This window comes from Lucilia sericata, unplaced genomic scaffold (genome assembly GCF_015586225.1).
Source record: "Lucilia sericata isolate MDLA Ls3-8-SP2 unplaced genomic scaffold, ASM1558622v1 Contig000381F_arrow, whole genome shotgun sequence".
In the NCBI taxonomy this organism is placed as follows: domain Eukaryota; kingdom Metazoa; phylum Arthropoda; class Insecta; order Diptera; family Calliphoridae; genus Lucilia; species Lucilia sericata.
In genome coordinates this window covers 154,900-180,095 of record NW_023994400.1, presented here as the reverse complement: position 1 = coordinate 180,095, position 25,196 = coordinate 154,900, and the positions used below count along the sequence as shown (strand labels likewise).

At 28.3% G+C, this 25,196-nt stretch overlaps 1 protein-coding gene and 1 long non-coding RNA gene across 21 annotated transcripts in view; one reads left to right on the top strand and one right to left on the bottom strand.

Annotated features, from left to right (window-relative positions):
• LOC119604304 overlaps window positions 1–13,375 on the top strand; it is a 100,511-nt gene extending 87,136 nt beyond the window's left edge. The window contains exons 2-3 of the long non-coding RNA XR_005231507.1: window positions 12,426–12,538; window positions 13,215–13,375. This is a non-coding gene — a long non-coding RNA (uncharacterized LOC119604304). The remainder of the gene's footprint in view (window positions 1–12,425; window positions 12,539–13,214) is intronic.
• LOC119604301 (peripheral plasma membrane protein CASK) overlaps window positions 1–25,196 on the bottom strand; it is a 172,931-nt gene that overhangs the window by 24,553 nt on the left and 123,182 nt on the right. For 11 of the 20 annotated variants that reach the window (XM_037956840.1, XM_037956841.1, XM_037956842.1 and 8 more), the window contains 4 exons: window positions 24,918–24,947; window positions 15,159–15,257; window positions 11,584–11,722; window positions 6,722–6,775 (listed from right to left, as the gene is read on the bottom strand). In XM_037956840.1, coding sequence (XP_037812768.1) covers window positions 6,722–6,775; window positions 11,584–11,722; window positions 15,159–15,257; window positions 24,918–24,947 — 322 coding nt within the window. The remainder of the gene's footprint in view (window positions 1–6,721; window positions 6,776–11,583; window positions 11,723–15,158; window positions 15,258–24,917; window positions 24,948–25,196) is intronic. The other 9 variants (XM_037956845.1, XM_037956854.1, XM_037956855.1 and 6 more) reach the window with 3 other exon arrangements.

Sequence of the window (25,196 nt, the reverse complement as noted above, 5' to 3'; positions counted from 1 at the left end):
AAATATACAATTTGTGGTATCATTTGAAAGGGGTTTTGAAGTCACGTGCAACGGTGTTCAAAACTTGCATTGTGAATAAATTTTATTTATTTTAATGAAAAACCTAAAAAAAATATATATTTTTGTAATAATTGTCATATGAGAAGACTGTTAATATATGATTAAATTATCGTTGGATGCGACTTTAAAATCCGTTTTTAATGATACCCCATATTGAATATATTGTTTCAGAAGAGTACTGAAATTAAAAAAAAAAAATACTTTTTTTTTTTAAATTTGATCCAGCTCACGAACGGCCATCGCTAGACGTAAATAAATTTGGGAATCATCATAAAACATAGCAAGGTAAATTTTGAGGAGGGTAACAAAAACACGTTTTAGATTTCCTGCTGAAATTATTCATTCATAGCCCTGGAAAATAAGGGTTTTCCAAATTATAATTTTCCGACCCTATAAAGTATATACATATATTCTGAAGCGTTATAGATAGCAGAGTTGATTAATGCCCGTAATTTCAACAAATAGGTATCTATCAGTGCATAGTTACCCTTGGTGTAAAAATATTTTGTAATTTTAATCCATAGGTACTGATTTGAAATACATACATGTCAACTTACCAAAGAGGTAAAGATACCTACTAGATATTTTACGCAGCAGATATCTATTTGTTGAAATTACGGACATAAGCCATGTCCGTCTGTCTGTCAGTCCGTCCGTCTGTGTGTCAGTTGAAATGAGTTTTCTGAAGACCTCAGATATCTTCGGGATCCAAATCTTCAATAATTCTGTCAGAAGTTTCAATTTAAAATCAGCAAAATCCGTCCATAAATAACGGATATATGTATAAGCAAAAATCCGAGACAACCTTGAAAATTTCATCAAAAAAAGACAATTCTTTCCATGCTTTGATAAATAAGCAACAACAACACTGCTTATTGGAAAAAGATTTATGTTTGGATGTTTGTTGGTTTCATTGCGTTGTGTATTTTGTTTTTTGTGTGTTTTGTTTCGTTTAGCGTTTTTGTTGTTCCTTTTGTTTTGCTATTGCTAAAGTAATGATAGAGTCGGGAAAATGAAATAAATTGAAATTTTATTCATAAATTTAATATTTTTTAAATACACTATGGTGAAGGGTATCTAAGATTCGGCAAAGGCGAATATAGACTTCTTACTTGTTTCTATTTGAATTGTAATTTAATTCAAGCCTTGAGTTAAACTGTAATAACATTATAATGTTCGACTTGAATTCAAATTTCCTTTTCACTGGAAAATACTATTGAATTAAAGTGTATTGCAAGTTTATTTTTTATTTTTCTTCTGGTATTTTAATAAATCGAGCGACCACATTTATTTTGAAAATCCCATTTTTTTTTTTTTTTTTTCCAATCAAAATACATAAAATTAAATTTAAACTAAAAATCAAACCAAATTTTAAGGCCCATTATTACAACTTGACAATAACTATAGGTAGGATTTAATAATGCAGATAACTCGTTTCTAGTTATTATAATTGTACTTTAGTTAAATGATATCAATAAAGCATAAGGAGATTTCTCCCCCAGCTTATCTTTCCACATACATACATACATACATACATACATACATACATACATACATACATACATACATACATACATACATACATACATACATACATACATACATACATACATACATACATACATACATACATACATACATACATACATACATACATACATACATACATACATACATACATACATACATACATACATACATACATACATACATACATACATACATACATACATACATACATACATACATACATACATACATACATACATACATACATACATACATACATACATACATACATACATACATACATACATACATACATACATACATACATACATACATACATACATACATACATACATACATACATACATACATACATACATACATACATACATACATACATACATACATACAAAATAAAGAGAAACAAATTGAAGAAAAATGTACAACCAAAACTAAAAGCTTCCTGTTAAATCCTATATCAAATTGATCGACCCCAAAATGCCTCACGATAGAATTGCCTGTTGCTGTCCGTATCAGTAATGATTGTAATTAATGCTCTATCCTGTCCAAGATCTTCAGTCTTTTTGAAGGGAATCAAAATGGACCTTATGGTCTCCGAGTGTATGTTGTCCTTTTTATGGCGCATAAACCTTCTTAACCTAAACCTAAGGACACAATTAAACGTTGCAAAATCCTTTCAAAAGATAACCTTGTATACAATTTAACAATTTAAATAACTAACTAAAACAATACCTTTTTTAAAATCGGGATAGCTCAACAACAGTTACCACTGAACCTAAACTATTTTGGAAATTATTAACAAAAATTATACAATCATAGCGCAAAACTATTTTTTTTTGTAAGATTATAAAGCAAATTGAATCCAAATTTAAATGATCACATTTAATTTCGTATTTTGGTGTAATATTCGATGTTCTTTGCCAAACGAAAAACAAAAAATACATATATGGGAAAATAAAGCTCTTTTGGTCCATTCACATGAAAATTTAGTTTTACTTTACAAAAACGTAAAACCTACATATTTCGTTCGTTATTTTTAATCATAGCTGTAAAATAATGATTAATAATCGTAATCATTATTAATTATTATTTTTACTAAAAAGGTAAAATTATTGATTAATTATCGATTATTTTCAATTTCTTGAATTAATTATTGATTGCGATTAAAAATAATCTAAAAATAATCAGGGATTGATTATTTTTCATATATCTATATATATATTCTAACGTTACTGACTGACAGATTCATCATCGCACCGCCTAAACGGTTGAAACTAAAGAGCTGAAATTTGGACAGGATGTTGGTCTCCCACCAAATATATAAACTAAGACGGATTTTTTTTATTCAAACACAATGATTCAATTTATATAAAATTTTAGATCTAGAAACACTAAATATGCTAATGGGGTGTTATTTGGAACACCGGTGCCAAGTGATATTTATATATATAAAGGGACTTTTCGGTACTTTTTGTTCTACAAAGGTACTTTTTTAAGTTTTTTTTTTTAATTAAACTTAGAAACATGAAATTAAGCATGAAGAGCCCGGAGTAAATGAGAATCTATAAAAGAGGACTTTTTGGTACTTTTTCGTCCTTCGATTGGTACTTTTTGAGTTTTCTATAAAATTTAACCTAGAAACATGAAATTAAGCAAGTAGAGCCCGGAGTAAATCAGAATCTATAAAAGGGGACTTTTTGGTACTTTTTCGTTCTTCAGAAGGAACTTTTTGAATTTTCTATAATATTAAACCTAGAAACATGAAATTAAGCATGTAGAGCCCGGATTAAGTGAGAACCTATAAAAGGGGACTTTTTGGTACTTTTTGGTTCTTCAAAAGGTACATTTGAAGCTAGAAACATGAAATTAAGCACTTAGAGCCTGGAGTAAATGAGAATCTATAAAAGGGGACTTTTTGGAACTTTATCGTACTCCGACTGGTACTTTTTGAGTTTTCTATAAAATTAAACCTAGAAACATAAAAATAAACATTTAAAGCCCGGAGTAAATTATAATCTATAAAAGGGGACTTTTTAGTACTTTTTCGTTCTTCGACTGGTACTTTTTGAATTTTCTATAATATTGAACCTAGAAACAGAAAATTATGCATGTAGGGCCCTGAGTAAGTGATAAAGGAGAGTTTTTGGAACTTTTTCGTTCTTCAAAAGGTATTTTTTGAATTTTCTATAATATTGAACCTATAGACATGAAATTAAACATGTAGGGCCCGGAGTAAGTGAGAACATATAAAACGGAACTTTTTGGTACTTTTTCGTTCTTCAACTGGTACTATTTGAATTTTCTATTATAATGAACCTAAAAACATAAAACTAAGCAATCAGGGACTTGAGTGAATGAAAATTTAAACTGGAGTATTTTTTTGTACTTTTTGAATTTTCTATAATATTGAACTTAAAAACATGAAATTGAATAAAAGAGGGCTTTTGGTACTTTTTCGTACTTCAGCTGGTACTTTTTGATTTTTCTAAAATATTGAATATATAAATATAAAATTAAACACGCAGTATCCTGATGGAACGAAAATTTAAAATGGTTACTTTCTGGTACTTTTTTTTCTTTTACTAATACTTTTCGAATTTTCTATAATATTCAACCTAAAAACATAAAATTGATATTGCAGATATGTATATGTTTGATATTGCAGATATGTATATGTATATACATTTACAATAATAATATTTATTTAATTCTATTTCGATGAGGATAGCGAAGCACAATGGGTATAGCTAAGTAGTTTAGTATAATTTCCTTCCAAAAACAAAATCTAACAAATTTTTAAATTATTTTTCCAGCAATCAGCTTGAAATTACTGATTTTTTGAGACCTATTTCGAAACGATTCTACTGAGATTATGATTTTTAATCGAAATAAACTTGATAAATTTATTGTTTTCAACAAAACGTTAATTTACTTCATTAGTGTCATAAATTGTCATCGGCCAAAACCGAAGCACCCCCACATTGAAGTTTTCTTTAAAGTGGTTCTAGTCATTAAAAAGAAGGCAAATTTGAAAGATATTACACTTTTTGTTTATAGTTTTGGCAGGTCTTTTAAAAAATAATTTTTATGAGGGTGCTACCGTTTTTTAAAGATCTACCAAAACTATAAACAGAAAGTGAAATATCTTTCAAAATTTGCCTTCTTTTTAATAACTAGAACTACTTTAAAGAAAACTTCAATAAGGAGGTGCATTTGCTTTGGCCAATACTGTATGTATTGATATTAATAGCTATATTTATCTAACGTACTTAATATGTGTATAGTAATATAAGCGCAATTATTTAGCTTTACATTGGTATACTTACACTTTATAATTTCATTCTATTATAAATACAATTTTTCAGTTTAACTAAAATATTAACACAATTTATCCTAAAAATCTACTTGTTTGTTACGTTTTTTTGTTGATAACGGTTTGTATGTTGATGTTTACATTCTTTTGCAATGTTTTGGTAGCGTACATAGGCTTCGATAAATTCAAATAAAATTTGATCTAGATTGAATTTTGACAAACGGAAAAAACGGTTTCGGTACATTTTATTGAGGATTATTTTTTCCGAAAAATTTTAAAATTTGTTGCACAAAAATTTCTGATAAGCCCTTAAAAGCGTACCTCAAGGACCTTTCTTAAGACACCAAAATTTCATATCATTCCCTTGAAAGAAATATGAAAAAATCATAAAAACCTCAAAAAAGAACCTTCTTATCCTTTTTACGCCAGGACAAAAATTTTGAGAAACGGGATCTTAAAATCAACTAAACTTTCATTTTAGTTGGGAACATTGAAACCCAATTTTTCCTCCATACAAACGGGCCACCTTAATGTACATACAGTGGTGGACAAAACTAAAGCACGAACTTTTACCTCTTAGAAAAAAGCTCAATAAAATTATTAAAATAGGTTATTTTGTAATTAAAATTACTAGTTTAGATAGAATATAGTCTAGAAATTGTAAAAACAATAAAACATAATGTTGTTTAGAATGAAAATACATTGTTTTTGATCAAAAAATATAAATTAGCTTAAAATTGCAGCGACAAAACTAAAGCACATAACTTTGAATATATTAAGTTTTATTGAATTTTTAGAAACTTTTAACAAAAATTGCTAATGAATTAGTAAATAATTTCACTTGAAGACAAACTGCAAAGGTGAATGATCAAAAATTACTTTAAAAATGGTATAAATTCACTTTACTTTAAGTTTGCTCTTAAAATGTCTACAAGAGATTTTATTTCCTTATTTAATAGCAAATGTTGTTAATAGTTTCCTAAAATTTAATATATCCAAGGTTATGTGCTTTAGTTTTGTCGCTACAATTTTTGGCTAATTTATGTAATTTATTCAAAAATAATGTATTAAAATTTTAAATAACATTATTTTTCATTGTTTTTATAATTTCTAGACTATATTCTTTCTAAACTAATAATTCAAATTACAAAATAACCAATTTTTCTAATTTTAGTAAGCTTTTTTCTAATAAGTAAAAGTTCGTGTTATAGTTTTGTCCGACACTGAATGTATATAATTTTATTTTTGGCTAATTTATGTAATTTATTCAAAAATAATGTATTAAAGTTTTAAATAACATTATTTTTCATCGTTTTTATAATTTCTAGACTATATTCTTTCTAAACTAATAATTTAAATTACAAAATAACCAATTTTTCTAATTTTAGTAAGAATTTTTCTAATAAGTAAAAGTTCGTGCTATAGTTTTGTCCGACACTGTATGTATATAATTTTATTTTTTTATTATAAAGCACTTAAACTTATTTAAGTTTTTTTTTAATGCTTATTGGGTATATTCGTACTCTATGAACTTTAAACAATTATAAATGATATATGAGAACCCATTTATAATTTTGGTATACTGATTAGTTAATAACTTTGAAAATTGCACGCCAATACTTCGAGAAAGCTGTCAACTACAGAAGGTGGTGTTCAATTAAGAAAAACTTTAAATGAAGATATTACTTATACTATTTATGATTTTAATGAAAGGAAGTGTAAGGCGGAATATTGAATGGCTATTTTAATGACGGTTAGTTTAAAATTTATATGACATTTTTCTGAGTATGAGAGTGTGGCATTTATTCTACTATATACCTGCGGATCCATCACACCCATCTGTGTGAGCGGAACATCCAGCACCAGGTTCTCCTGTTCATATATGGGGACAATTAATGTGTATACATATTTTACATGATGATATAAAGAGAATAAAAAATGCACAGTGGGACATTAGCTATATTATTAATTCTCACTGTGCTTTGATCTAAATCAAGTGATGTATAAAAGATAAAACCGAAAAAAATGTGATGGGTATTTTCTTAAAATAATTTAATAATCATGCCATGTACTAATAAATAATTTTTTCACTGATATGCATATCATGGAAATTAAAAAAAAAATCTAAGAAAAATATATGTATAACAGGGTGGTTTCATCGTTTTTTTCTGAACTACGCAAAATATAGGTAATTTTTACACATTGACTTCACGGGAAAAAATTAACATTTTTTTCAGTATTTGTTTTAATTTGATTTCACAACACATCTTAGAAAGACAATGGCCGGAGAATTTACTGCAAACTACAACCAAATGTTTAAAATTTCGGAAATTTCTTAAAATTAAAAAAAAAGACCACCTTAATTAATATACGTATGTATATTAGGGAGGGTCGAAAATAGGCTTTTCTCTCGGATCAACTTCTAATTGTGAAATTATGTTGTATTTTAACTTCAAATGGAAGACTGTAAAATATTATTCAATTATTTTGAGGGTAAGAGCCCGCGCATCGTTGCCAAAGTTTGTAAATGCGTTTATATGAGAAAAAATGGTACTTTTTGGAGTTTTTTTTTTACAAAATAAGGCTTTAAGTATTAATTATTGCACCATTTTATAGCAAAATCGTAATGTCTACAAAATTTTCTTTCCAAAAAGATTGAAAAACTCAAAGTTGGTTAAAAAAGTTTTGAGTTTTTAAAATTTCTCCCAATAATTTTGTGATTCTGAAGACATATTAAAGGAAATATACGAAAGTTTTGAAAAATTTTACAAAAAAAATATTATGTTTATCTTTATAAGATTCATAAATGTGCTAGTACGAATTTTTGTTCAAATTGGATACTCCATTTTCAAACTTTAAACAATTTTGTTAAATGGATTTTTAAAAATTAAAGTTTTCTATACTGGAAATTATAAAGGATATATATAAGAATTAAACACAAAAAGAATGAGCTCAATACCTCTCATACTTTTACCGTACCTACGATGTGAAGTTGAAAGATTTCGGAAAAAAGGCAATTTTTGCCAATAATTAAGTAAAAATTATATTATTACAAATTGTTGCTTAATTTTGATCAAGTAAATTGCGATTATTATTTCCGAGTCCATCTAAAGTTATTTCTGATAAAATTTCCGAAACTAAAAATCATTAACCCTCTAAACACCGGGGTCAAAATCAAAATTTGGAATATTTTATGTTCTTGAAGATATAAGAGCATGATGCCGTTAATTTGATGATAGATATTGATGAAACTTCTTAGAAGTTATTTTCACAACATTCAAATTCAACTTCATATCGCAGGTACGGTAAAAGTATGAGAGGTATTGAGCTCATTCTTTTTGTGTTTAATTCTTATATATCCTTTATAATTTCCAGTATAGAAAACTCTAATTTTTAAAAATCCATTTAACAAAATAGTTTAAAGTTTGAAAATTGAGTTTTGGAGATGCTGTTAAAATAATGGCCCTTTTTTGACCACAAATTAAACCGAGTAAGCGTTATCCATTTTGAACAAAAATTCGTACTAGCACATTTATGAATCTTATAAAGATAAACATTAATTTTTTTTGTAAAATTTTTCAAAACTAAAAAAAAATTTTTTTATATTTACTTTTATATGTCTTCAAAATCACAAAATTCTCGGGGGAAATTTTAATAACTCAAAACTTTTTTAACCAAATTTGAGTTTTTCTATCTTTTTGAAAAGAAAATTTTGTAGACGTTACGATTTTGCTATAAAATGGTGCAAAAAAAAAAAACTCAAAAAAGTACCATTTTTTCCCATATAAACGCATTTACAAACTTTGGCGGCAATGCGCGGGCTCTTACCCTCAAAATAATTGAATAATATTTTACAGTCTTCCATATTAGAAGTTGATCTGAGAGAAAAGTCAATTTTGGGCCCACACTAATGTATATTTTAACTATGTAGGTGTATTAAATAAAATATTACATTTCCAACCACTTAAAGCTACAAGACAATAAAATTCCAACAGATTGCTTATGTTTGTATACATATATAGTATTTATTTGATTTATATATGTATCTGTGGCGAAAAAGATCAGAACTTTAGAAGATATAGACATTTTTAAAAGTGATTTACTTTACTTTTATATAAAAATTAAAAAAATTAAAAAAATCCGTAAAAATCGCAAATTATATACTTTTTCTTTGTTGCCACAGATATGTAATAAGTGTAAATACAGTATTGTGCAGCACAAAAAAATTTTCACATTTTATTAAACTTGAAAAGAAATTTAACTAACTATTTATGTACATCGATAAAAGCTCAAAACCATTCACCCTTTGATATTTTTTGATAATTTTAAATTTAATATAAGAACTATATCAAATATTACTATATTTCAATCTCACAATATATTTGTATCTATATATGGGCAATTTCGTGTTTAGTGATCCAACTCAAAAAATCTGCTCTATTTTTTTAATGGCCCCTTTTTTGGCTCAAAAGAAAGGTTATACAATTTCCTTTAAGGGCTTAATAGAATCTTAACCCTTTCCGTGGTTTTGTCGAATATATTCGACATTACAATAGACTCTGTTTTTAAGCATTTTTTGGGTATAATATTTAACTTTAGTTTTAATTTTTTTCTTTTAGATGAAAATGAAGACTTTATTATATTTATAATTGAGATTTTGAAAGATCTTCCGTATTTTAAAAGTATTTAAAAATCAGATTTTAAGAAATTGTCACTTATGACTACTTTTTAAAAAGTGCTTTTTAACAACGTTTAAAAAACAGCTTCATTTAATGGCCAAAAAAATTGTATTTTAGGAGATCGGACTATGCAGATTTAAATTGTATTGTATTGAAAGAAGTTTATGAAGACATTTTCCAAAAAAAAAAAAAAAAAATTCATAAAAAATATTGGTGGTACTTTTTGGAGACTGTTTTTCGAATGTCGAATATATTCGACATTTAACTTTGACCTTCTATAACTCACTAGGGAAAACTCAAATTCAAAAAATATTATTTTTCCCGGATTCAGCATACTCAAATTATCTTAAATATAAGTTTTCAAGTTTTTTTCTAGACATAAATTATTTTTGACCCTGAAAGGGTTAATAAGAAGCGAGTGGGATATCTACATATAAAAAAATTGAATAAGAAAAAAAATTTTATTGATATTTGTCACTTAATTTTTTTTTCCTATTTTTTCAAAATTCAGTTGTAATTCAGGTCTGAGTTGGGGAACAACTCTCGCGTCATCGTTTTTATTTCTTAAGGACGGTCAGGCTTGTGCTTGTTGCTGGGCTTTCGACAGAATTACTTCTCACCCCGCACTAATTTAATGCACTACTTCGTATAACTGTTCTAAGTTATGCGTTGTCTTCATTAAACGCGTGCTTTCGTTTTACCTCAGAGTGAGGTTATGTATTTAACTGGTGGAGACCATAAAATACTCACGATATAACCTGGTGGAGACCATTTAAACTCAAATATTTACTGGTGGAGACCATTAAAACTCTAAAACTTTTTTCTGGTGGAGACCATTAATACTTTTGATGAAATTAAGTCCGGATGCTCCAACTTCCTATATGAAGGTATAGGTCGGTTGGTGGGGTTTTCTCTGGACAAACGTGTGACAACCTGGCAATATGAGTGCTTAATGTACCGCCATCCTAATTAAAACCCAAAAAAAAAAAAAAAAATATTTTTTCAAAATTGATGTTTTTGTTTTTTTTTTTTCTCAAAATAAAGCTTAGACCATTTCCTTTAAGAGCTTTGTGGTTACTTAGTGGGATGCAAGGGGCATATGTAAAATATATATTTTAAGTGAAAAACTTAGCTTTTTGATTTAATTTTTTTTGTAGATATCTCACTCACATCCCACTAAGTAACCACAAAGCTCTTAACCTTTTCACGGAGCCTACACCAGTTAATTTTAGACATTTTTGTCTATTTGTGTATTTATAAATGTTACCGCATATTTATCTATTGGTTATATTTAACCTTTTGTACTAAAAGTAAAAAAATATATATTTATTTCGGTTTCCCGGAAAATAAATCGCTTATGTTCTGCACAACACTGTATTAGGAGTAGAAATAATTAAATTTTGTTAAAGCAGATAATATTTATAATCACTTCTAACAAATACACAAATTTTAACATCTAATTTAGAGATACAGGCGAATATAAATATGAATGTTAATATTTTTGATGTACTTGTTTAAAATATAATTTTCAACATTGATTGTTTGAAACATACACAAAAAGTTATTGCAAATATATATGTATATAGTTATGCATATATGTATATTAGACCGACATACAAAAATTATGTTTGAGTTACCCTTCTCAAATATGTTATCCAAAATATTTTGTGTATAGTGTTGACCGTTCGTGAGCAGGACCGTTTTCAAAAAATATCCCAAAGGGGGTACCATTTAAAAATTAAAATATTTATTTTTTATGGTTAATCAACATTGGTCGCGGCTTTTGTAAACCTTACATATTTATAATACGCTATATTTTAACAATACTAAAATCTAAAAAATATATGTATATCTAAAAGAAGACCTTTTTTAAAACGAACGACCATCGGAAAAACAAAAAATATTTTGGGAAACAATGTAAATTTTGAGAAGAGTAAACAGTGAGTTGGTATATATGAATGAAAGTTTTTTTTAATGGACATACATAAATGAGTTAATTACCTTGTTCACTCTTAGTTTTGTCTACTGTTTGACATCGTATACGCCACTCTTGTAATTCTGGTGAAGGTATTAGTCCAGCTGAACCACCAACAGCATCTAAACGGGCTTGCCACCAATGCTGATCATCTTTGCTAATTATCTGCAACGGTTGTAAAAAAGAAATTATGATTAATTGTCAATATTTATTTTAGTGGCTATATATGTACATCTGTATGTAAGTACGCATTTATTCAGTTCACAGTTTTCGTTGTAGCGTACTAAGCGTTGTAACTCATACAATGCAAAAGCTTTATACAACTCATACAACTTTTTTCATACATATGTTTTTCGAAAGTTGTAAAGTGTAAACTAATTTTTGCTTAAAAACTAAAAAAAATGAACTAAAAAAATGTATTTATTAATTCGAAATTTGTAAATTTGTTTTTGTATAATAATTAATTTATCGTTAGTTTAGTACGCAAACGAGACAAATCCTTTGTAAATTTTTCAGCAGAAGCAAAAACAGTCACAACTTTTCATGTTTTCTTGCTGTTGAATAACAGGTGGCGCAAAAGTAATATTCCTATCAGAAAATGCTATAAATTTTGCGAGGCCCCTAATGTCAGTTCTGTTTTGACATTTGCGTAGTAAACAAAACTGACATTAGGGGCCTCGCAAAATTTATAGCATTTTCTGATAGGAGGATTACTTTTGCGTCACGAATATATCCATCACATCTGTTTTTCGAGATTTCATGTCATCAAGTTTGAAAAAAAAATGTCATATGTCATCTGGAAGTCCAACCTTTCGGCTTTAAAATAAAGGTTTAACCTCTGTTATATGTATTTTCTTTCTTTTTCAAGATATCATATGTACATTAGAGTGCTCCAAGCTTGTATGAAGGGAAAAAAATGTTATTCGACAGGCCATCCCCCCTCTGGAATTGTTCCATGGCTACACTCACAAAATTTTTACAGTAAGTTAAAAGGAAATGATTTTTTTTTTTACATTTTATGTATGTTGTTCAAAAATCAAACTACAAAGAAAAATGTAATTTCTGTGTAGTTAAAATTTTCAGTAATTTTTTTTATAAAAATTCTTAAGTACTTATAAAATACATAAAAACTTTTCGGTGAAAATTTGTTTATGTTGTTCAAAAATTGTCAAAAAAGAATAAAATATATTTAAAACAAAATAAAATAGTATGTAAATTCCAAACAAATAAAGATATGTATAAACAATTTGCTTCAAAGAAAATGAGATCTGTACATGTGATGATAACATATCTTATGTGTGCATTCTATAAAAATCTGCAGTCGAATTGTATGTATGTACATATGTAGTACATATTATGTACTATGTATACAAATCAATTTGTTAAACATTTCACAAAAATTAAAAAATGTGTTGGATTTTAGTTCCGCGATTTGCTGCGGCGAAAAGCGGTGTGTTCCGTTATTTTGCTCCTGATAATCTTGGTCAAAATATTTTCCGCACCATTTCCTGTAATTTTGTCCAAAGAATCGAGAATTGTTTCTGATGGAATTTTATTTTAACTTTTAAAATATATTTAGTGTTGGAATCTTTCGGCCTTTTGCTACATACTAAATGTATAAAGTATCTTACATCACTTATCTTTTCTCTTATTCCAGTTGCTGACATAAAGCAAGGACTGGATCAATTTACACATAGACGAGTTTCAAATCCATATAGGAATTGTTGTTTGGTTCTTGTATATCTCAAAGTTGAACGGAATCGGTTCTTAAAATTGTTTATTATGTGTACCTATGTATTTTAAAAATTTCTTTAAATAAATTCATACAAATTTAAAAATAAATATTTTTATCGTTTTTTAATTTAAAAATGACTGAAAAAAATATTAGCCTTTAATGATTTGGTAGGTAAAAAATAGTCAGTTAAAATAATTGAAAAAAACAGTAGTTTTTAATGAATTGGTAGGTAAAAATTCGTCAGTAAAAATTACTGACAAAAATAGTTATTTCATGCATTTTGTAGTTTGTTTTTTATTAGTTAAAATAAATTAAAAAATCATTGTTTCTAAAGAATTTGTTAGTTATAAAAATAACATTCAAAATTAATTGAAGAACTCATTTGATTTAAATGAAAAGTTTGTAGTCCGTTTTTGAAATGAAATTTCATTTATTTAAAATGGTTTTTCGGTTGAATTTACCTTTGATTTTTTTCAGTTTTTGCTCAAATTTTGCAACTTAGTAATAAACTATGCACTTTATTGTAAAGGAATCGCAATGTGCACAGAATAAACATTTCAGAAAGATATAAACACCAAAAATTGGTTGCAAATTTTTAAAGTTATTGCAAATTCCCCAGGCCATTAACGTGTCTCACAGCACATAAATTCGAAATGTGACAAAAAATTTACTTATTTTTGAGATATATTCTAAAATAACATTTTCTTACTTAAAATATATTTATAATTACTCGAATAATAGTTTTTGTCCGTATATGATAACGCGAACTTGTCGTCAGCTATAGTCAAAAAAGTTTGATTTCTTCAACGGGCATTTCAAATCTCCAATTTCAGTTTTTTTTTGAAACTTTGTTAAACTAATTTCAAAGTTTTTAGAAGATCTTATAGGGATTTATGGACAACAGACAAGTGAATAAATACAAGTTACTGTTGCACATTTTAAACAAAGTATTTCCAGAGTATTTAAGATCAGATAATATGAAATATATATTCCAAAAAATATGGAGCTCAAAGGTAAAATTTTGCAAAATTTGTGAATTTTCAGTATACCATGTCGAAATATTACTTATTTGTTGGCCATATTTAATAAATATGACTGGAATTTTTAGTATAAAGTCTTATGTTTAAAATAACAGCTATAAAAGTAAAATTAACCCTTTAAAATACATGGGACAAATTTAACCCCAAAGTTCAAAAAATCGTAAAAACAGTATCCATTTCAATAATGCTCTATATAATTAGAGGAATAACAGAAATAATACAAAAAATTATATATTGGGTATAAAAGCTTATGAATTAACCCTTTTTGACCACATAAAGTTTGTATTTTTAGACATATTAGATTGAAAATCGACCGTAAAAATGGATTTCATAAATTATCATATCAAAAACAAAATTTTTCTTTTAAAAATGTTCACCTCAAGTTGTCCGATGAATGTCCGATTTTAATTAAACTTCGGATATATATTTTATATTATCATGCATGTATGTATGTATGTATGTATGTATGTATGTATGTATGTATGTATGTATGTATGTATGTATGTATGTATGTATGTATGTATGTATGTATGTATGTATGTATGTATGTATGTATGTATGTATGTATGTATGTATGTATGTATGTATGTATGTATGTATGTATGTATGTATGTATGTATGTATGTATGTATGTATGTATGTATGTATGTATGTATGTATGTATGTATGTATGTATGTATGTATGTATGTATGTATGTATGTATGTATGTATGTATGTATGTATGTATGTATGTATGTATGTATGTATGTATGTATGTATGTATGTATGTATGTATGTATGTATGTATTAAAATAAATATATTAGATGTTTACTTATTGAACTTACTTGTAATATATCGCCAACTTGAAAAGCTATTCCTGCTTGTGCACACGGGATCAGCTCATCATCCAGTGGGTTATAATCAAATTGTGCTCTTACAAAAATCTATAAAAATAACCAAGTATAATAAATGAAATGTTTAAAACTACAGGAATATACAATAATGTATTATGCCCCATTTGCATGTACCCAAAATTGAACTTCATCCAAAATGTATAAAATTGTTTTATATACATATGTAAATTATTGCAAAATGTAGCCCAGGATAATTAGTCGGAAAATGAGCAAACTGGGGAATTTTAGATAGCTTGAGGTCGAAATTGTAGGACTAAATGTCACAATCAAGCGAGATAATTATTATAAATATCGGTTTTTGCGTATATACATATGTGTCTTACAAATTGATATGTTACTAGCTATACCCAGTGTGCTTCACTACCCTCATCGCAATGGAATGAAATAAATGTTATTATTGTAAATGCAATATCAAAAAGTCCCCTTTATGAGATTTTCATACTTGTTTCTAGGTTCAATATTGAAAATCTCAGAAAGTTCCATTTCAATAAGTTTAAGAACGAAAAAGTACCAGACAATGACTTTTTATAGATTTTCATTGAATCAGGATGATGCAAGTTTAATTTTCAACCAGAAATTCTTCGCATACAGATTTTTATACAATCAGGAAGCAGCGTGTCCAATTTTATGCTTTTAGGTTCAATATTATCGAAAATTCGAAAAGTATTAGTAAAAGAACAAAAAAATACCAGAAAGTTTCCTTTAAAATTTTCGTTTAATGCGTGTTTAATTTTAATTTTATGTTTCTGTATTCAATATTTTAGAAAACTCATAAATTTACTCAAATTTACGTAGTTTGTCAGATGAGTCCCAATTTGTATCGAAAATTTTAAAATGTCGACAATGAGTGTGAGGTAAGCCCTTCAATATACAAAACAAAGTATAACAAGTAGCCGATTTTTTGACAGGAGTACCTAACTCTAAGCATGTGTTAGTGAAAAAGTACCTAACTCTAAATATGTGTTAGTAACAAAAATGTATTTGTATTGGTGCATTCTAAACACACAGAATTTTATAAAAAATTACAATTTTAAATTTGTTTGAATTTTCAATACCAAAAATTTAAACTCTGTTTGTAAAATAAAATTCAACAACAAAAATGAAATGTCAATAATTAAACAGATTTGTTTTCCAGTTCAAGAAAAATAAACAAAATTCTAAATCAAAAGTGCGTTAAAACTATTTTAAAAAATTGCAGTTTTTTTTTGGTTGATAACTGCAATTTCGCGTACGATCCTTAAAAGTCGCCAAAAAAGTAAGTTAAACATTTGAGTGTTTTGACAAGTTTAAATTTCTCACAAGAGAGTCGAATTCACACGGCACTCGTAGATATGAGAGAGTAATTTCCTATATGTGAGAGTCGGTCTACTTCCCTGCCAGCAATTTTTAGTCGACTACGAGAAAAATTCACTTCTAGTTTACAGACTGACTATAAGTTAACTACAATGTAATGCAGAGCTGTCCCGAAATTTGGTATTTTGCACCGTAAACAACCGACTTTTAAAGATTAACTACAAGCTATCATGTAATGCAGAAGTGCCCCAAAATTATCTGGATAGAATTTTATTTCAACATGTTTTCTCTTGTGTCTCCATTTATTATTTTGTTAACTTTAGTAGACTGACTATAAACGAACTACAATATAATGCAGAAATGTTCCAAAATTTGGTATTTGTTAACGTAAGCAACCGACTTTTAAAGACTAGCTACAAGCTAACTATTATATAATGCAGAATTACCCCAAAATTATCTGGAGAGCATTTTGTTTCGACATGTTTTGTCATGTTGTAAAACTTGGTCCCTAAAATCTAAATTCTGCTGATTGATACTGTAAATATAATACATTAATAGTTAACATTACACATAACATTTTTAAATTTATTTTAGATTTGGATCAATGGGAATCATGGATACCGGTGTTATTATTAGTTCCCCTGCAGAAAACTGATGTCCATTAATTTTAACAAACTACTTTCACGACTTGAAAAAGCAGATAATATTACATAAACTTTCCAAATCTTAAAAAGGTGTCTATTTACACAGCATTTTCAACTACTTAGTGGATCTAATGAACTTGAGCCATAAATAGCTTCAAGAATAAGCACTGGAACTAATTTTCATTCAGATTTCTCTTTTTTTTAAATGTTTTGCATAATTATAAAAAAAAAAAAGGTTTTAAAGAATATTTTATTAAAGCGAAGTGTAATTTAGATAACTAATAGTTAAATAAATGTTAATTATATTTAGTGTCTCATTTTATAAAACGAAACGACAAACGTTAAAAAAAATTTGGATGAAAAAGTTAAAATTTTCAAAAATATCCCAGTATTCTTCATACAAATTTTTTACGTTAACGAAAGTTTGGTTTTATAAAATGAGGGGGTTAGGTAATGTAAATAAATTTTACATATGTATATTTAATTAAAATGTAATTAATTAATACAGTAGGTAATACAAAAGAAAGCTATCAATTGACTTTTCTGCAACTAACTTTAAGTTAGTTAATAAACAGTTAACTTTAAGCTAATCTTTTTGTAACTAACTTTAAGTTAGTTGAAAAGTCATGCAGAGTCGGACAATTGACTACTGCGCCATGTTAAAATAGTCAGTTGGTTCCATTAAAAATAATCCAATGATCAACCATAATTAGTTGATGAAAAAGTCGGCTTTTAATGCATTTAAAGTTAGTTTAGTTGCTGGCAGGGTCGTTATACTTTGATACAAAAATTTAAAAACAATATCCCAGGTTTTAAATATTATGGTGGAGGGCTATCAGTATTGGTACAATATTCAACTTTAGGAGCGGGAATCTTAGTGAAAATTAGGGATGCCAATCCCGATCCCGAAACCCGAGATTTTTCAAAATGAATCCCGGGATTTGTTACCAATTTTTTTTTATTTTCTTTTTTTTGATGCTCATATTAATATAAAATGATGCTCAATATTAATATAAAAAGTTTCAGAAATTATGAAATTTTTATTTGAAAATTGGAATTAATTAGATTGTTTTAATATAAATATATCTTCTGTCTGCTAAATTTCCACAAAATTAAACAATTTTCTTTACTAACATGAAGATTTAAAGATTTTCATATATAAAATAATTAAATTTATGTAATCCCGAATTCCCGGGATTGCAATTTTCAAAATCCCGAATCCTGGGATTTGTAAAAGCCAGTCCCGTTTGGCATCCCTAGTGAAAATGGAGCAAATATTAACAAATGAGCAATACATGACCATATTTAATAAAAATCTTGAAGTAAATGTCGTAAAAATAGGCTTGAGATACTTCATGTCTCAACAGATTCATGACATCAAACACACGACAAACGTTAAAAACCATTATTGTAAGAAAAAAAAAAAAAATAAAAGTCCAATAGATTAAATTTCGACCACAAATGATCAAAAAATTTCTATGAAATAGTGAACAAAAACGGATTTCTTTTGAAAATAATAGTATGGGAAAAGCAAGGGGAAGGGAGGCGATTGCGAATAATAATGGGAAAAGGATTACCAAAATGGCTTAAGAATATTCAAATCAGAACCAAAATAGATAAACAAATTTTGATATACAAGAAATTTAAATAATGATTACACAATTTACACTTTATTTTGTCCGACAGAAATGTGAATTTACTTTAATTTTAGATGTTATATAGTAAAGTACAAACTATTAACTAAATGAATTTAAAAATTTTCGATATTCAATAATCATTTAAAAGATTTTTCGCTGAAAGAATATAGCATGAGTACTTTTGCACTTTATTTTGTCCGATAGTGTATATGTAGATTACAATTTTTGTATAGAATCAAATTTAGTTTGGCTAAAGGTAATTTTTGCAGATTATTAGCCTTTTCCTAAAAAATGTTCGTGATAACTTTTCTTTCAATCATATTTTTTGCAGAATTTCCGCCTGACGATGTCTGTCTAACCAAACATTTTTGACACAATTTTCTAATTACTTGTAAGCGATTGTAGTAATAAATTGCCTCTAAGGACATCTCCGTGTTAAAATTAATTAATGTTACGAACATTGTTCTGTAGAATATTAATAAATAAATAAATAATGACTTAGGGTCAATCTTAGTTGAACGATTAGGGATTAAATTAAGATTAAACCTGGAAAGTTGTTATTGAGTACTCTGTTAGTTAATTTTGTTTGCTAGTTTAAGCGTCCAATGGAGGTGGTTTAAACTTGAGCAAGAAATGCAAAAGTGTAAACAGCTGATACAAAAAAATTAATATAATTTTTATAAAAATAAACATAAAAATGTTTGATGTATTGATTACTATAAATTATGGAGATTTCAAAATACATTTTTTGGTTTTCAGTTTTCATTAATTTTCATATTAAATTTACAATTGTCTTCTTCTTTTTTATAAAACATGCATTGTTTTCATAATAAACAGTGACGTTTTCTGTTGTTTTGTATGGCAACACTGCAAAGTTTAATCTTGTACTCAAAAAAATCAAAGGGGATTAACATCAGATTAAATTTATTTTTAGATTAACTAATCTGATTATTAATTGTCATTTGATTGTCAACTCAAAAACCCGCTCTTAAAATGCTATTGTGTATGTAAATTTTATTTGGATTTGGGAAACAATTGAGGGCTGGTCTCATTTTAACGAAATTTGTTGAAAATAATCTTCTGATTGTGTAGCTTATGTTCAGTAAAATATCGGTTTTGAAATTATAAAGATTTGATAATATAATTGCAATGAAGAAATAATGCACTATAGCTCGGAAACAGCTGATGATATGCAAAAATTGTATTCAATTCTTAATACTCTATAAAAATTATAATAGCATCAGAACGTTAATGTATGTTAAAGAGAGTGTAAATGAACATTGATTGATGTTGGAGACACTTGTAACAATAACAACTTGTTTTATAATTTTAATTTATATCAATAGTACATTGAAATATTTCATACATGTTTCAAAAATAATTTTTCATTTGTTCATTCTTACTTTGACTTTTCAAATAAATAGAACTTTTTTGTTATTTAATATTTTATAAAAATATAATTTGTTTTAATACAAACCCTAATAAATTGGCGACGAGGATTAAAATCCTGGCACTTTTGGAGTTACAAAGCAAACTTCTTACAACCCTTACCCAAGGAAATGCATCAAGCATCAATCAAGTTTACTAATGGAAAAAATATAAAACAGCATAACTGAATTTTGCTATGATCAAGCAAATTCATCAACATTCAATAATTGATATGCTCGTTTTGAAGATATTTTTCTCGTAGAAGGCAAGGATTTGGACGATGCTGCACGTGTGAGACTCCTAATGCGAAAACTAAACAATATTGGTAGAAGTTAACACACAATCATCCATAAATGCTATAAAATCAAATCCAAAATCAAATGATTTAAAAGGTAAGGCGAAGCCAAAAACCCCCTGTTGGAACTGTGGTGCCATGCACTATTCAAAATATTGCACCTATTTAAAACATGTTTGTACACAATTTAAAAATATGGGACATAAAGAAGGTTACTGCAAGAATCAACAGTCAGAAAACAAGTTCAGTCATGAAAAGAAAAAGAAACATAACAAGAATCACAAATATTCAAAACCGAAGTCCAATGTTGTTCAAATCAACCGGATCTCGTATGAGTCAAGAAGGAAATTTGTCACAGTCAATATAATACCTTCATCATCAACAACATCTACAAATATAGATGTAAAAATGCAAATCGATACCGCATCGATGTGTCGATTATTGGTAAAACGTTATGGCGAAAAATGGGTAATCCAGGCACAAAACTGTCAAATCGTTATGTGACAAGCGCTTCAAAGGATCAAATCAAACTCATAGCCGAGTTTCCATGTCAAGTTCGACTCTAAGGTGATGTAAAACATTGTAATTTATTAGTTGTAGACATTGATACTCTCTCAATTTTTGGTTCAGATTGGCTTGAGATTTTTGGACTATGGGACACCATTAAGCAGTGTATGTTCTCAAATAAAGGATCAAGAAATTGACATTAATGTCCTACATAACATCAAATCTGAATATGCAGATATTTTTCAAAATTCTCCTTCAAAATGTACTAAAGCCCAAGTACATTAACAACTTAAACGAAACGTCAAAACAATTTTCCGTGTGAGGAGACCAGTTGCTTATGCTATGCTAACTTTAATTGAAGATGAATTGCAACGATTGGAAACATTAGGCATAATGACTCCAGTTGATAACTCAGAGTGGGCAGCACCTATTGTTGCAGTGAAGAAACCTAACGAAAAAGTAAGAATAAGTGGATACTATTCATCTGGTCTTAATGACAGCCTAGAACCACATATGTATCCCTTACATCGTCCTGAGGACTTATATGCAAAAGTAGGGAACAGTTGTTTATTTACGCATATTGATTTGTCAGACGCGTATTTACAAACAGAAGTTTCTCCAGACTCAGCTAAACTTCTGACAATCAATACTCATAAAGGGTTATATACATTCAATCGTCTAGCTCCCGGTGTAAAAAGTGCTCCAGGTGCTTTTCAACAGTTAATGGACACCATGTTAATGGGCATAGATGATACAGCAGCCTACATTGATGACATAATCGTTGGAGGTAAAACGGTGGAAAAACACATCGAAAACGTAAAGAGAGTTCTTCAACGGCTTCGTGAGTATAGTTTTCATATCAAATTTGAGAAGTGCACATTTTTTGCAAAAGAGGTGAAATACCTTGGCAATATCATGTGTTCATCGGGTTTACGTCCTGATAAAGAAAAGATCAAATCTATTTTAGATCTACCACCATCATCAAATATATCTGAGTTAAGATCATTTCTCGGATCCATAAACTATTATGGAAAATATGTTAAAAATATGACCAATTTAAGAACTTCTCTTGATCATCTACTTCAAGATAACACCAAATTTAAATGGTCAAACGAACGCCAATAATCCTTTGAAAAATTTAAGGAAATTTTAAATTCAGATCTCCTTTTAACCCACTACAACCCGGATCTGCCAATCAAAGTTGCAGCCGACGCTTCAGGAAAAGGAATAGGAGCTTACATTTGTCACATTTTTCCAGACAATTCGGAGAAAGTAATAGAACATGCTTCCCGTACTCTCACTCCAGCGGAAAAAAACTATTCCCAATAGAAGCACTTGGTCTGGTATATGCTGTAAAAATTCCATAAGTACATTTATGGAAGGAAATTTATCCTGTGTACGGACCATAAACCGCTTTTAGCTATTTTTGGAAGTAAAAAAGGCATTCCAGTTTATTCAGCAAATAGACTGCAGATGTGGGCACTTACTCTAATGATGTACAATTTCAAGATTCAGTACATAAACACAAAAGAATTTGGTTGTGTCGATATGCTTTCAAGACTAATCGATACCGAGTTAAAACCAGATGAGGAAATCGTCATTGCTTGTACGACACTTGAGGAAGATTGCACAGCCATACTCATGGACCATTTTGATCAGTTACCTGTAACTTTCAACATGGTAAAGCAAGCAACTCAGAAATGTCAAACGATTCAGTCAGTAATTCATGCACTACAAAATGGATGGACTTCAAATAAAAATCCAGAACTGACTCAATTTTACTCTAGAAGAGAAAGTCTAAGAGTAGTTCAAGACTGTTTAATGTACAACGACAGAATCGTTATTCCCAAATGTCTAAGGAATAAGATCATGAGACAATTGCATCGTGGACATCCTGGAAAAGAGCGAATGAAAGCATTGGCAAGAAGTCATGTTTATTGGCCACGAATAGATGAAGATGTCGCATTTTTTGTAAGAAACTGTCATAATTGTGCAGTTGCAGCTACAGCACCAGTGAAACACACATTACAGTCATGGCCATTAGCAACAAAACCAATGGAACGTCTACATATAGACATAGCAGGACCTTGCATTGGTCAATATTATTTCGTAATAATAGACGCATTCTCAAAGTGGCCGGAAATATATCAAGTCTCAAACATCACATCTTCAACAATCAGAGCCAAACTAACAGAAATGTTCGCCAGGTATAGAGATTGTGATACAATTGTGTCAGACAATGGTACACAATTTGTAAGCGCACAATTTAATCAGTTTATCAAATCTCGTGGTATCACACATATAAAAACTGCCCCATATCATCCACAATCGAATGGACAGGCAGAGAGATTTGTAAGAACACTAAATCAAGCTCTTCAAAAACTTAAGGATGAGGGAAATAGCCATGAGATACTTGAAATATTCCTACAGACTTACAGATCAACTCCAAGGGATAACTCAAAATCTCCAGCTGAATTATTTCTCCAACGGAAAATAAAAACAACTTTAGATTTGTTAAAACCTCAACTTTCAATTTCCTCACCTCAACGAAATATTAAAATGGAACAACAATTTAATTTAAAATATGGTGCCAAAGAGAGGAATTTTAAAGCAAAAGACTTGTTTATGCACAGGTGTGCACAACAAAATGGTGTGGATTCCAGGTACAATCGTAGAAAAAGTCGGAAATGTTAATTATAATGTTTACATATACGACAATAAGACAAAATTAATAAGATCACATATCAACCAACTAAAAAGAAGATATGAAAATTCAACTCCATCAACCCCCTGTAAGGCTAGTTGAAGCAAATGTAACAGCAAGTACTCCAGAACAAAGACAAGTTGAAGAAAATGCAACTCCAAGCTCTCCTGAAAATCAATTACATTCATCACTTACATTTAGCACTCCAATAGCTGAACCTCCAGCAAGTATTTCAAGACCAAAACGAAATGTGAAATCTCCAGAAAGATTTGGTTTTACCAACTAACTTCAAAAAGGGGAGATGTTGGAGACACTTGTAACAATAACAACTTGTTTTATAATTTTAATTTATATCAATAGTACATTGAAATATTTCATACATGTTTCAAAAATAAATTTTCATTTGTTCATTCTTACTTTGACTTTTCAAATAAATAGAACTTTTTTGTTATTTAATATTTTATAAAAATATAATTTGTTTTAATACAAACCCCAACAATTGACAAATAAACTTTTCTCGTGTGCGCTATGAAAGATATTGGCGGTCAAAATCAATCGAAATTTCTGATAGGGTCACAGATCGTAATTATGAATACATATAATTTGAAAAAAATTAGTGGATTAATATTAATACTATAGCTCGAAAACAATTAATAATGTGCGAAAATAGTTGGCAACCAAAATGTAGGACATTTATTTGTCTACTAAAATGATAGAGCAATAGAAGTCCTATAATGCAAAATAAGCAAGATATTTGTAATAAACTAATAGCGCCAGTGGAATTAATGGTGACTTTTGGGCCCTTAATTGAGGATAAAAGACGAACCCTGTGCAAACTTTTTTCTAGGCATCTAAATTTCTTCAGTTTGCTTATTTATTAATTTTCCTGAGCTATTATATCGCAAGCTATAAATCGAAACATAAAAATTAAAAATTGTGAAACCATATTTCTGAGAAGTATTGCTTGTTTAGTTTTTCTTATATTACTTCTTTTATGAGAATCATTAATTAAACAAAATCTATGAATCGAACGATTTTGATTTCAATTTGGGCATAAATGGGATATTACATACTACTATTTAAATTAAATATAGTAAAAAAACATAAATTAAATATAAAACTATAAATGTTCATTAAACAATTAGATGTGTTTTTAATACATATTCCATTCGAGGCACTTACTAGAACTGGTGCTGGTCTTATCCTAAAAAGCTGCATGATGTTAGAGTATATTATTTATTTTTTTTTTTTTTTTGCGAAAGAAATGAGAATGTTAAGTTTAATGAGAAACAAATACATTACAAAGTAATTAAAAAAATAAAAATTTAAGTGTTTACAAACAACTACATAAATCTTGAGTGAATTATGATGATGTCAAAATGAAAAAAAAAAAAAAATACATAACATAAAAAATATGTGTATTTCAGTAGCATATCGCTTATTTACATTTTACAAATTCTC